At 47.6% G+C, this 14,287-nt stretch overlaps 1 protein-coding gene across 3 annotated transcripts; it reads left to right on the top strand.

Annotated features, from left to right (window-relative positions):
- Positions 1 to 3,587: 3,587 nt before the first annotated feature.
- On the top strand, positions 3,588 to 14,082 carry LOC117042626 (zinc finger and SCAN domain-containing protein 12-like). 3 transcript variants are annotated; one of them, XM_033142171.1, is made up of 5 exons: positions 3,588 to 3,728; positions 4,967 to 6,768; positions 8,159 to 8,852; positions 10,144 to 10,249; positions 12,697 to 14,082. In XM_033142171.1, the coding sequence occupies exons 2-5, from the start codon at positions 5,000 to 5,002 to the stop codon at positions 13,785 to 13,787; spliced, it is 3,660 nt and encodes a 1,219-aa protein (XP_032998062.1). In that variant the 5' UTR covers positions 3,588 to 3,728; positions 4,967 to 4,999; the 3' UTR covers positions 13,788 to 14,082. The 3 variants fall into 3 exon arrangements, with proteins under 3 accessions (XP_032998062.1, XP_032998064.1, XP_032998063.1); XM_033142173.1 differs by lacking the exon at positions 4,967 to 6,768 and having other exon boundaries at positions 3,597 to 3,728; positions 12,697 to 14,053; XM_033142172.1 differs by lacking the exon at positions 3,588 to 3,728 and having other exon boundaries at positions 4,910 to 6,768.
- The last annotated feature ends 205 nt before the right edge of the window (positions 14,083 to 14,287 follow it).

The following is a 14,287-nucleotide window of genomic DNA, read 5'->3' as shown; positions in this document are numbered from 1 at the left end:
TCACAAAAAATATGGTAGCACTTTACAGGTTGTTATCTGCCCTGCCCCCAATCCCCAAGAACATCTCTGTATGTGGATAAATGGCAAGAAATACAGTATAGCATATAAATATGGTGAAGGGCCTTGTAGGGGTCCCCCCTTCCTCTCCCCCTTTTTTATTTTTCTTTTATATGTTTTGGTTCTTTTTAAAATTCTCATTTTGCAGGCTAGTTTGATTCTTACTGTATTTTATGTCAAAATATTACAATAACATTTAAAAAACAACAACCAAAAAAGCCCAGAACATCAAAAAAAAAAAAAGACCTGGCTGCTGGATCAGCCCAATGACCTATAAAGTTCTCAAAGAGCCCAACCAGGTGCATGTGAGAAGCTTGCAAGCAGGAACTGAGTACAGCGGTGCTCTCCCCTACGCTTTTGCTCCTAAGACAGGCTGGTTATGTAGAGCCTCCATATTCAGGAGCAGTCGAAACGCTGTAAAACTACAGTTTCACCAGAATCAGCACTCCAGCAAAGGATGCTGTAAAACGGGGAAGGGGGGGAGCATGGTTTTTGTACCCCATGGAAGATGAAGTCCCGCTTTTCCTTCGGATGTCCCTATTCAGACGTCAGAGAAATGTTGTAGAGTATGGAGTTAGGCGAACCCCTGAGCCAAGGAGATAAGTAACTAGACAACCTTTCAAAACAAACAAAAATTCCTTCCAGTAGCACCTTAGAGACCAACTAAGTTTGTTCTTGGTATGAGCTTTCGTGTGCATGCACACTTCTTCAGATACATCAGACCAGTGTGCATGCACACGAAAGCTCATACCAAGAACAAACTTAGTTGGTCTCTAAGGTGCTACTGGAAGGAATTTTATTTTATTTTTTTAGACTATGGCAGACCAACACGGCTACCTACCTGTAACCAGACAACCTTTGGAAGCCATTTAAAGGCAACCCTGAATAGGGAGGCTTTTTTAATGTTTGATGTTTTATTATATAATAATAAACTTTATTGCAGCTATAAATAAGCTCATACACAAATAGACACGCAAATCATACCTGCCTTACAATCCATGCAAAAACAGCTAAAATAATTACATTACAATAGGAATAATAACATAAAATATTTACAATCAGGAGAAATAAATATAAATTCAACCTACTATACTATCAGGAGTTATTGGCCCCAAAGGGGTGGAAATGAACCACTAGGATTCCTGTAATAGGATGTTTTATTGTTTTTATACATGTTGGAAACTGCCCAGGGTGACTGGGGCAACCCAGTTAGATGGGCAGGGGGTTAATAATAATAATAATAATAATAATAATAATAATAATAATAATAATAATAATAGACTTGTTGTTCAGTCGTTCAGTCGTGCCCGACTCTTCGTGACCCCATGGACCAGAGCACGCCAGGCACACCTATCCTTCACTGCCACTCGCAGTTTGGCCAAACTCATGTTAGTCTTTTCCGGGGAGTCTTCTCTTCTCATGAGGTGGCCAAAGTACTGGAGCCTCAACTTCAGGATCTGTCCTTCTAGTGAGCACTCAGGGCTGATTTCTTTGAGAATGGATAGGTTTACCAAAGATCAACACAGCCAACCACAAAGGAACAAGCACACCCTACGCCAATTGCGACCTCTCACCGCCAAAGAAACAAGCGAGCAACAGAGAACCAACACAACCGACGCTGACACCAAATCCTACATACACTAAGGAAAATAGACACATCGCCTCCCCACCCCACCCTCCCCCCCATCCCACCCACCTCCTTCCCCCTCTCTGCCTAATGTCTCAACGACCAAAATCGATCTGTAAAAATGTTACATGGAAAAATGCGAGAGACATTTTGTAAACCAAGAAAATCTTTAATAAAAATAAATTTTAAAAAAGAAGAATGGATAGGTTTGATCTTCTTGCAGTCCATGGGACTCTCAAGAGTCTCCTCCAGCACCATAATTCAAAAGCATCAATTCTTCAGCGATCAGCCTTCTTTATGGTCCAGCTCTCACTTCCATACATTACTACTGGGAAAACCATAGCTTTAACTATACGGACCTTTGTCGGCAAGGTGATGTCTTTGCTTTTTAAGATGCTGTCTAGGTTTGTCATTGCTTTTCTCCCAAGAAGCTGGCATTTTCTAATTTCGTGACTGCTGTCACCACCTGCAGTGATCATGGAGCCCAAGAAAGCGAAATCTCTCACTGCCTCAATTTCTTCCCCTTCTATTTGCCAGGAGGTGATGGGACCAGTGGTCATGATCTTAGTTTTTTTGATGTTGAGCTTCAGACCATATTTTGCACTCTCCTCTTTCACCCTCATTAAAAGGTTCTTTAATTCCTCCTCACTTTCTGCCATCAAGGTAGTATCATCAGCATATCATCAGCATATCGCCACGACAAAACAGTGATCCATGAAGGGGAATAATGGACTATGACATCCCTATTTTCCTCAGAGAAATGTTGGACGTTATAATGGGGGGGGGGACCTCAAATGTTTTATTGCGGGGGGGAGGGCCTGGGGGGGGGGAGACCAGATGATGGACTATGCTGAAATGGCGAAATTGACCGGGAAAATCAGAAACCAGTAAGAGAATAACTTTAAGGAGTGGGGAAACTTCATAATGTATTTAAGAGAACATTGTATAACAACTAAAAATTGTAGCAGGATTGAACGCTTGGAATGTACAAAAAATTATGGATTGCTTAAGAAAAATAGAGATAATAATAGAAGCAGTTTTAAAAAGATTGCTAGTGGTAACCACGGAAGGACGGAGGTGAGTCGAATGATTCAGGGGATCCTAGATGATGATGATGATGTTTAATGTTTGAATGTAAATTTGCAATGCAAAATTTAATAAAAAAGATTTGACCAAAAGTTTTAATAAGGCATGGGGAAAATTTTATAAATTACCTTAAAGTCCATTGCAAACAGTTAAAATCGTTAGTAGGGTTGGAATATCGCTTGTAGTTTACTGGTGAATTTTGGATACAAACAATGGAGTGGTAAAGTATTTGGATTATTATAAAAAAAAAATGCGGGAGGAAATGATAAACAATAGGACCCACAAAGGGGAGGAGGGAAGTCCCAGAGATTCCTTGGAATCTTGTTTTTTATGCTGTATGTTGGATATGTGGCTGTGAAATTTTAATCCGAAGAACCAAATAAATTAATTAAAAAGAAAAAAAGAAGAAGTTGGCTCTGGTGCCCAGGGCTGTGCGTTCGAGCCCCACGTTGGGTGACAGGTTCCTGCATTGCAGGGGGGTTGGACTAGATGACCCGGTGGGATCCCTTGAAACTCGACCATTGTCCGACCAGCGATCTGACCCGGCCCATGGCAGCTTTCTCCATTCAACTCTTGGCCAGCCACGAGTTAAGTTCAGAGAGCGCAGCTGCGCGCAATAGCGCAGGCGTCGAAAGAGCATGGCTCTCCCCGCCCCCCCCCGTCCCGGCATCTGGAATCCCGGGAACTGTAGTTCTCCCTCTGGCGGAGCTACAGTTCCCTGCACCCTCTGCAAACTACAGTTCCCAGGGTTCTTTGGGTGCGCTTCAAACAGGCGAGGGTGGGCGGGGTGGCGGTGGCGGCGGCGGCGGCGGCTGGAGAGCCATTTCCTTTCTGCTCGCACGGCCGGGGAGGCTCCACCTCTTCCTCGAGAAGCTGGATTTTGAATTTCCCAGCGCAGGGGTCTTCCTCCGCCGGAGAAGCAGCGCTTTCGCAAGCCCGATCTCCGGTGGTATCCCAGGTGAGGGTCTCTGGAAGGAGGGCAGGGGGGCGGAGGAGGGGTCTGGCGGGGATGGGAAGGGGGCGCAAGGCTGGAAATGGGGTCCCCGGGTCGGGGCGGCGCAATGGTGCGCCCTCGCCAAAGGAGAGGCGGAAAGGGCGGTCGAGATGGCCGGGAACACAACTTGAAACAGCCGCGATGGGGTGGCAAGGACGCCCCAAAGCGGCTGCATGGTTGATCCGGCGCAGGAACAACCCCTAACGCTCATACCCTCCCAACATTTCTCCAATGAAAATATGCCTCCATCATCATCATCATTTTATGATTTAAACCCCGCCCATCAGGCTGGGTTTCCCCCCGGCTTCCAACATACATAAAAAAACATTTTAAAACTTCCCTGTGTCGGACTGCCTTCAGGTGTCTTCTAAAGGTTGTATATAGTTACTGATCGCCTTGGCTGGGGGGTCGCAAAACTCCGTTACTCTCCAGCATTTATCCGATGAAAATGGGGACGTCCCAATGAAAAGTGGGATCATATCAGAAACGGGGGCAGCGTCTTCAAATCCAGGACTGTCCCCAGAAAATATGGACGCTTGGAGGGTCTGTAAGACTCACGCTGCTGCACGACAGCAGTGAGTCTTGTGTGGAGCCCTTTGAAGACTAAAGGGTCTATTTTGGCCTTAGGCACGTTTGTGGAAATGTTGAGGTTTTAAATTATTATTATTACATTGACGGCCACCTTTATTTTCAAAGAGTCTCAAGTTGGTTTGCCTGGTTCTCCTCTTGCCCATTGCATCCTCTCAACAACCCTGTGAGGGGGGGGGGGTTAGGCTAAGAGATGAGGACTGGCCCAAGGTCACCCAGTGAGCCTCCTGGCTGAGTGGGGATTCGAACCCGGGTCTCCCAGGTCCTACACCGCACTGGGTTTTAAATTGTTGTGATCCGCCCTGGGACCTTAGGACGAAGGTGTGAGGGTTTGTTTGTTTGTTTGTTTGTTTTCACAATTGAGCGGTATACAGTGGTACTTCGGTTTTCGAACGTCTCCGTTTACAAACGCCGTAAACCCGGAAGTAAATGCTTCGGTTTTCGAACACGCCTCAGAAGTCGAACATGCTGAGTGCAAGATCCTGAGGCCTAGCTGCCGGCTGTTGAGTCCTGAGCACGGAGGTGATATTTGGTCTTATTTGGTGACTCTCTTGCAACCAATTTGTTTTTTTTTGTGACTGTGTGCAATCAAATCTCTGCTCATCTCATCTCAGGATCCCTCTGCCAATCACCCCTTGCTGTGAGAAATGGATAAAAGCTGCAAAGCCAAGAGAACCATTAACAGGACAACAATAGAGGTGAAGAAGGAAATCATTTCCAAACATGAGAGTGGTGCCCGCGTACGTGATCTGGCAATGCAGTTTGGCATAGCCAAATCTACAATTTGTACCATCTTAAAAAATAAAAAAGCCATTAAAGGAGCCAACGTTGCAAGAGGTGTTAAAACACTTACAAAACAAAGAACGCAGACGATTGAGGAAGTGGAAAAATTGCTTTTCATATGGATAACTGAAAAACAGTTGGCCGGCGACAGCATTTCTGAGAGCGTGATTTGTGAAAAAGCTTTACATTTGCACGCCGACCTCGTCAGAAACACCCCCGGAGCAAGTGCTGAGGGCGAGAGTTTCAAGGCAAGCAGAGGGTGGTTTGATAATTTTAAGAGGAGAAGTGGCATACACATTGTGGCGAGACACGGTGAAGCCGCCAGTGCCAACAAAGAAGACACCGACCAATTTGTTTTGGAATTTCAAGATTATGTCGAGGCTGAGGGTTTCCTTCCCCAGCAAGTTTTCAACTGTGACGAGACAGGCCTCTTTTGGAAGAAGATGCCGAAGAGGACCTACATAACAGAGGAGGAGAAATCGTTGCCAGGACCCAAGCCCATGAAAGACAGGCTGACCCTTTTATTATGTGCGAACGCAAGCGGAGATTTTAAGTTGAAGCCTTTGCTGGTCCACCTTTCGGAGAACCCCAGGGTATTTAAGAAAAACAATGTCGTAAAAAGCAAATTGCCTGTGATGTGGAGGGCAAACAGCAGAGCTTGGCTAACCAGGCGGTTTTTTGTTGAGTGGGTTCACGAAGTGTTCGGGCCTAGCGTGAAGAAGTACCTCCTGGACAATAACCTTCCGCTGAAGTGCCTGCTTGTTCTGGATAACGCTCCAGCCCACCCTCCACGATTGGCGGAGGAGTTGATGGAAGAGTTCGGCTTTATCAGTGTCAAGTTTCTGCCCCCCAACGCGACTCCCCTCATCCAGCCCATGGACCAGCAGGTCACATCTAATTTTAAGAAGCTTTACACCAAAGCACTGTTCCAAACGTGCTGTGAAGTGACCTTGGACCCAGAGCTAACCCTCAGAGAGTTCTGGAGGAACCGTTTCAGTATCCTACATTGCTTGCATCTCATAGACAAAGCATGGGGCGATGTGTCTCAGAGAACGCTGACGTCAGCATGGAAGAAATTGTGGCCGGCGGCTGTCCCTGAAGGTGTATTTGGGGATGTTGAAGAGGGTGCTCCCATCGTTGAGGATATTGTGTCTCTGGGGAAGTCCCTGGGCTTGGAAGTGAGCAGTGAGGACGTGGAGGAGTTAGTGGGGGACCACAGATCGGAACTCACCACAGAAGAACTCCAGAACATTCTGATGGAGCAGCAACAGGCAGCAACTGAGGAATTGTCTTCGGAGGAGGAGGAGGGGAGAGAAAGTGTTTCTACCGCGCTGATCGAAGAGATGTGTGCGAAATGGGCCGAACTGCAAAGTTTTGTTGAAAAATATCACCCCGATGCAGCTGCCGTAAGCCATGCCACCAACACTTTCAATGACAGCGCTATGTCACACTTTAGGCAAATTTTAAAAGTTCGGAAAAGATCCAGTGAGTCTGAACCAGGTGTCAGTGGTGTAAAAAGGGGAGGAATGGCAGGACAGGAGTCACCTAGAGGGATTCTGGAAGAGGGCTACAGAACTCTTGAGCAGCAGTCACCTTTTGTGATTATTGAAGGGGACTATCATCACCTTTGCAGGTAAGGAAAAAAAATGACATTTCCATTTTTATCATCTACAGTACTGTTTTTACATTGTCTTTATTTACACTAGTGGCCAAAATGGTGGAAACCTTTTGGGAAAAGCATATTTCCAAAGTTTGATGGCTCATAACACCACTTTTTGGGGAGAGTAATACCATAAAATCAGTGCTTTTTTCTGGGGCGACGCAGGGATACGCATACCCCTAAACATTTTGTGAACATTTGTACTTTTCTTCATTTACTGTATTTATTTTTCCCAATTTGAACTATAATATGGTGATTTTCTTTAGCCAAAATGAGAGTACATTTTTCCCCCAGAAAAAAGCACTGCATGAAATTATATATCAATGGAAATATAGTTTAATGAAGAATGTAATGCAACAAAGTTTGTTCAGTTATCTGTATTCTATCAAAAGTTATAGCCAAATAACCAGAAAAAGGAGCGTTTAGAGAGCCAATCAGGTATCATCTTTAAATGGCAATGATGGCTTATAACACCACTTTTTTGGAGTAATACCATAAAATTATATATCGGTGGAAAGATAATTTATTGAAGAATTAATTTAATGAAGAAGCACCTGTCTGAGAGTTGCTGCCAGTCAGAGCAGGCGGCGCAGAGCTAGGCGGAGTAATGGTCTGGCTCTGGATAATGCAGCTTACTGTGCCCTGTCTAAGCCATGTGTCACACAGCCTTAAAAATAATAAAACAATAATTGTAAAAAATTATTATTTATTGAACTTATATACCGCTCTATACCCAGAGGTCTCAGGGTGGTTCACAGAACAAAATCAAAATATAAAACCACAAAATATATACGGTAGTACTTTGGTTCTCAAACTTAATCCGTTCCAGAAGTTGGTTCCAAAACCAAAACGTTCCAAAACCAAGGTGTGCTTTCCCATAGAAATTAACGCAAAATGGATTAATCTGTTCCAGACTTTTAAAAACAACCCTAAAACAGCCAATTTAACATGAATTTTACTATCTAACGAGACCATTGATCCATAAAATGAAAGCAATAAACAATGTACTGCAGCCACACAATCAATCAGTAGCTGAACTGGGTTCCACACAGTCACAAAAACAAAACAAAAAACCTGCAAAAACGGAAAATATATAGCAAAAACAGACAGACGTAACACTCAAAATGGAAGCGTAACGCTCAGATCAGAAGCGTAACACTCAAAACGGAGCACGTTCGGCTTCCGGAAAAAAGTTTGCAGACCAGAACGCTTACTTCCAGGTTTGCTGTGTTTGGGTTGAGTACCAAGGCGTTTGAGAACCAAGGTGCTGTTGTAATCTAAATAACCCCCCCCCATAAATCTTGTTTTATATTTTATCACGTCACACTTAGCCTTGAATCCCGTCTCGCCCTTTCTCGCCCAGGCCTCATCAAGTTTGGTACGCGAGGCCGCTAAGCTGCCCAGGGACGACAATGAAACAGGCGCTTGTCGCAGGCTCGGAAGATTTCAAGGCAGAGGTGCTTGAAGAGGGCCTTCCTCACCACAGCCCGCCTCACCTGGATCCCCAGGAGATCAAGGTGGAGCCAGAGGAAAGGCCTCTGCACTCCTGGGATGCTCAGTGGCAGGGCTGCCCGCCAGGAGACGAGCCCTCTCATTCCACGTGGGATGCCTCTCAGCCGTCGGGGGAAGAGACCTCTCCAGTTGTCTCGGACGTCTGCCAGGAGCCTGCCGGGAAGGGGAGGGCGAAGCACACCCCGGCCTTCCGAGACGGAGACTGGAAGATCTCCAGGACCCTGAAACCGGGAGACCCGAACGGGAAGGGCGATGTCCCCAGCGGAGGCAACATCGACACGGAGGCCAAGCGCCAGCGTTTCCGGGGTTTCCGCTACTGGGAGGCCGAGGGGCCCCGCACGGCCTGCGACCGGCTCCAGGAGCTGTGCTACGGCTGGCTGAAGCCCAAGAGGCACACCAAGGAGCAGATCCTGGAGCTAGTGGTCTTGGAGCAGTTCCTGGCTGTCTTGCCGCCGGAGATCCAGAGCTGGGTGAGGGATGGTCGCCCGGAGTCCTGCGACCAGGCGGTGGACCTAGCAGAAGCCTTCCTGCTGAGGCCTCAAGAGGTAGGGAGGGCAGGCGAGGGTTTTTTGCGGGGTGGGGAGACTTCCTCGGGGGAATATGACAGGGTGGTGTGGGTGCAAGGTGCAGGTGGCCTGGACCCACGTGGGCAAGGACCTGAGGTCACCCAGTGAGCACCATGGCTGAGTGGGGATTCGAACCCGGGTCTCTCTTAACAGTTACGCTGTTTGAGGTTTGAGAACCCATTCACCAGTTGCTCAGTCTCTCTCCCTTTCTGGGCAGATCCGCACAATAAAATCGAAACACATCCAGCACACATTTAAAAGCACCCAGCCTCTCCCCAAATAAATCCTGGGGATTGTCGGTTCTTGAGGGTGCTGGGAATTGTAGCGGGGCAACTACAGTTCCCATGATACTTTTGGGGAGGTTTTTTGTGTAGAGCTGCTCTCCATCGCTCACAAAACACCCATTCAGTCTTACTTGGAGATGGGGGGACAATGGTGTGTTGTGAAAGGAAAGTGGATAGGTAGAAGTTTTTTCTCTTGTCATAATCCTGGCCCGCTAGATGTTGGCCGGCAGGCAAGGTCGAGGGAACAACAATATCTGGAGAGAGCCACAGCATTTGGGGCTTTTTAGTTTAGACAAAAGGTGAGCAGGGTCAGTCTCTCTCTTGATTAGCGCAGTCTCTCAGTTCTGAGGCAGGATCCACAAAACCACATCTCATTCTTGGTATCCCCAGATAACAGCTCTTGATTGAAACGGTTGGTCAGGACTCCTACCTGAACCTGGGGGGTGGGCTGCCTTTTCCTTCTTGAGGGCCACATTCCCTTCTGAGGGCCACGTGCCAGAGGCAGAAGTGAGGGGGGACAATGGATTCAAATGGGCTAGTTACGGCACAAACTCACACCCTCCTCTCTAATCCTGCAGCCAGACATGATCAGGGTTCAAGAACACATCAAGGAGGGAGAGAGAAGTGGAGCCTATGAGGGGAGTTGCTCACCCCTGCCTTGGACTCTGGGGGGATTTGTTTTTTTCTCCATTTATATACCACCACCTTCTCCAAGGAGCTGAAGGTGGCACACCTAATTTTCCTCCTCCCCATTTTATCCTCACAACAACCCTGCGAGATTAGGTTGAGAGGCAGCAATTGGCCTAAGGTCACCCAGTGAGCTTCATGGCGAATTGGAGATTTGAACTATGGTCTGCCGGGTCCTATTCTGGTGGCACCTGCCTCTCAATACGACATTTGTGGTCTGCGGGGTGCATAGGCCGGAGCCTGAATTGGACAGCCTGCTGTTGTGTCCTAATAACGGGGATCGTATTTGGCCGTTATAGGATCTGGACACGTACGACGAAGTGGTTGTGGGCCTGTCGGATGGAGACCAGGCTTTGATGGAGACAGAGGTAAAGGAAGAGGTTGACAACAGCCCCACCTCACCAGGTAAGGCTTTCTTGCCTCTTAAATTCTGTGCTTTCTGAAGGCAGCTTTGGTTGAAAAGAGCCTGGCTGCTGGGTCAGGCCAGAGCCCCACCCTGTTCAGCATCCTGATCTCCCACTGGGGAGCCCACAAGCAGCACCCAAACGCAACAGCACTCCTCCTCTGTGCTTTACATCAGTTGTTGTTGTTTGTTTGTTTTATTGAATATAAATCACAATATATGTATTCAAAATAAAAACAACAACCCAATAATACCCACCCAAAAAGAGGCACATTTTAAAAGGGTATAGGATGTCAGTCAGGTCAGCCAAAGGCCTGGTTAAAAAGGAACATTTTTGCCTGGTGCCTAAAGGCGCTAGGCGAACTTCCCTGGTGAGAGCATTCCACAGACGGGGAGCCACCGTAGAGAAGGCCCTGTTCTCGCCTTGCCACCCTCCGGACTTCTCATGGAGGACGCACACAAAGAAGGTCCTCAGAGGATGATCTCAGGGTCCGGGAAGGTTCACATGGAAAGAGGCGGTCCTTGAGGTATTGGTGTCTTTGAGCCATTTAAGGGTTTATAAGCCAAAACCGGCACTTTGAATTGGGCCCGGAAACGGGAGGCTTTGACAGATAAACACGATACCCTGTGTGAAATGATCTGGGAGGCTTTGACTGTGATAGGGAAGAAACAGGAAGGGAGTGTGAAAGGGATAAAAAGCGGTGGCAATTTAAAATCACTAAGAAGGCCTGGGAAAAGACATACAAAGATTGGAAAGGAATGTGGAAAATGATTGTTGTTTTAAAAAATTGAAGTTATGCTATTGAGATGTGCAGGTCTTGATGGACTTATTGAACGAAATACTTTGTTCCTGTACTTAAGAGTGGACGCCAGGCCAAGACCAGCCAGCTTCTACAGAAGGAAGAAGCCTCTGCCAAAGGACATGAAGAAGATTGGCAAAATAAACTATTGAACTATGCAGGACAAATCAGTTAACTTGAAACCCAAGAAAAGAAAGAGGACTTTGAATTTTATATCAAAAAAAGGGGGGGCAAATGTTTAATGCATCGTGTATAGATTTTTACATTAGTATAACTTCTAAAAGTCACTTGTAACAAGATGAAGAAGGTTTAAAATTGGATTGTAAAGGATGTGCGTGAACGAGTACTAAACAAGAGGGGGAGTGGAGGGAAGTCAAGCAAAAATTATGGTTTAAAATTTTGTTTATGGTGTTTTCTTTTCTCTTTCTGCATTATTGTTATTTTTATTTTTGTTGTTACTTTTTGGAAAATTAATAAAATGTTATCAAAAAGAAAAAAATAATAATTGGGCCCAGAAACTAATTGGTAGCCAGTGCAATCGGATCAGGAATTGGTATAATATGCTCAAAGCATCTTGCCATCCGGTGAGTGACCTGGCCGCTGAATTCTGCACTAGCTGAAGTTTCCGAACTGTCTTCAGAGGCAGCCCTATGTTTAATGCATTGCAGTAATCTAACCTTGAGGTTACCAGAGCAGAGACAACAGTAGTTAGGCTATCCCTGCCCAGATAGGGGCGTAGCTGGGCCACCAGGCGAAGCTGATGGAAGGCACTCCGGGCCACTGAGACCACCTGAGCCTCGAGGGACAGCAAAGTTGGTATCCAGAGGCGTTTGCTTTCTCTGACTGTGGCAGGAGAACGCAACCCTTGAGGCTTGGGTTCAGGGTATCCCTGCAGAAACTCCCCGAGCATGGACAGTCCTCCTTTCTGCATGATTTTTGCTCATGGCTGTTGGAAGGACATAACACACGATGGAAATATTAGTGTTTAAAGTCCTAAATGATCTGAAAGACCCCTTCCTTCGCTACAGATAATCTTGTTGTTTTAGTGGTGTTCAATGAGCAAAGCTTCGTTATCTTGGAAGGCATTATACATCGGGTAGGATTCACTTAAGGTGTTGAACGAGTGGAAGCAACAAGATTTTCCCTCCTTCTGCCCCCCCCCCGGCCAAATCTGCTCTGGAGGGCTGAGGGAAACCCTATAATAACGATAATTATTTATTGTTTCTTCCCCAGCCACTCTGGGCAGCTCCCAACGGAACTAATGATAATATTTTTTTTCTTAAGCGATAAAACATCAGACATAAAAAACTTCCCTAAACAGGGCTGCCTTCAGATGTTTTCTAAAAGTCAGATAGTTGTTTATTTCTCTGACATCTGGTGGGAGGGCGTTCCACAGGGTGGGTGCCACTACCGAGAAGGCCCTCTGCCTAGAACAGGTGTAGGGGTTTACAGGGCAGGAGGAGGGGGGACATCGTGCTGCACAATCAATTTAATTCTACGTTGAATTCCGCTCTATACGCAATTCATTTCCCATGTACTAAATTCTATTGCAGTTTCTGCACCTTTATAGAAGTTTGAACCGGCTTGCACACACGGTGTTCCGTTCTGACGTGGACTGCCGCAATAAACGCTGTTCTCTTCTGCTCCAGGACGTGAAATATTGTTGGATGAAAGCGGGAAGGAAGCGCGGCATGTGTCCCCCGAAGAATCGGAGTCCGATATGGAAGAGGAAGAATGCGAGATGGAAGAAGGGAGCTTTGGCGATCCGGGCGGAGCAGAGGGACACATGGCAAACGAAATACAAGTATGGAAGATCACGGGGCCCCAGAGCTTGCAGGAGGGCATGGGCAGACACCTGTGCCCCGTTTGCGGGAGAGCGTTCACTCGCAAATCGAGCCTCAACAGACACCTGATAATCCACTCGGGAGAGAAGCCCTACAGGTGTCTCGACTGCGGGAAGGGCTTCAACCGCAGGACCAACCTGATGGCTCACGAGGCCGTCCACACCGAAGAGAAGTCCTACCAGTGCTCGGAGTGCGGGGAGAGCTTCAAGCCGAAATGGGGCATTGCCCCTTACCAGGTGGATTCCACGGGGGAGAAGGTCTACAAATGCTTGTCGTGCAAGAAGAGCGTCCGGCAGACGGGCAGCGTGATGAGCTGGCGGCTGCTGAACGAGCAAGGGAAGGAGATCCAGCCCTCAGACGCGCCGGGTCCTGAGAAGGAGGAGAACGTCCCCGAGCACCAGAACGAACCCGAGATCGATTTTGGGAAGGACGTGTCTGTGGGGACGATCGAGTCGGTGATCGTTCCAGGCGGCGACCTTTGCTTCATCAAGACCCCGGCGAAGCTGTACAAGGGGAAGCGGATGAGCCCCTGCCCCGTGTGCGGTAAGGTCTTTGCCACGCAGTCGAGCGTCAACCGGCACCAGAGGATCCACACGGGGGAGAAGCCCTACAAGTGCTCCTACTGCGGGAAGAGCTTCAACCAGAAGACGAGCCTGCTCACCCACGAAGTCATCCACACCGAGGAGAAGCCGTACCAGTGCTCCGACTGCGGGAAGAGCTTCCGGCACTCGTCAGGCCTCCAGGTGCACCAGAGGATGCACACGGGAGAGAAGCCGTACACCTGCCTGGTCTGCCGCAAGAGCTTCAGCCAGCGGGCGCACGTGATCAAGCACATCGTGAGGAAGCACAAGGGGGAGAAACCCTCATCCTACGTCTCTCAGCCATCCGAGAGCTGAGAGCGCATGTCCCCTCCGGCCTCCCGGACTAAGATACGAGAGCAGACTGCAGTCTTAGCGTAGTTTGTTTAGGTGTAAGAATCCTCGCCCGTTCAGGATCCGCTCCTGGCTTGGGACTGGACATGCCTCTTTCTTGGAAAGAGAAAAATCCCAGGCCAATGTACTCAAGCAGAGTCACAACAGGCACACTCTTCTGAGGGAATTTGACTGTGCCGCTATATCAGAGGTGATTTGAGCAATCGCGCTTGGTGTCTTGATGGGCAGCCTTTGTTGCCGTCTCATGGAGGCGGATTGGAAAGGGGGGGAACCTATGCAGTGAATCGCTTGGGAGTCCTACCCCTGCTCACTAGCGTACCCTGGTGCCCAGTATGGGAACTGCAGCGATAATTAACACCCAAGCTTTTTCGGTTGCTAGACATCCACCTCTGTATATAGATAGGTTGCTGCTGTGCCAATAAATGTTGGTTGATGGACATCTGCGGATGCGCAGAGGGAATATA

Source organism: Lacerta agilis, chromosome 2 (genome assembly GCF_009819535.1).
Source record: "Lacerta agilis isolate rLacAgi1 chromosome 2, rLacAgi1.pri, whole genome shotgun sequence".
In the NCBI taxonomy this organism is placed as follows: domain Eukaryota; kingdom Metazoa; phylum Chordata; class Lepidosauria; order Squamata; family Lacertidae; genus Lacerta; species Lacerta agilis.
Note: the sequence above shows the minus strand (reverse complement) of the source record. Positions and strands in the feature narration are given on the sequence as shown.

Bases quoted from the DNA above. Each gene is read 5' to 3' on its own strand.
- LOC117042626 (XM_033142171.1), top strand. From the start codon at position 5,000: ATGGATAAAAGCTGCAAAGCCAAGAGAACCATTAACAGGACAACAATA. The intron at 6,769-8,158 runs GTAAGGAAAAAA...TTTCTCGCCCAG, and splicing joins GACTATCATCACCTTTGCAG to GCCTCATCAAGTTTGGTACG. The intron at 8,853-10,143 runs GTAGGGAGGGCA...TGGCCGTTATAG, and splicing joins TCCTGCTGAGGCCTCAAGAG to GATCTGGACACGTACGACGA.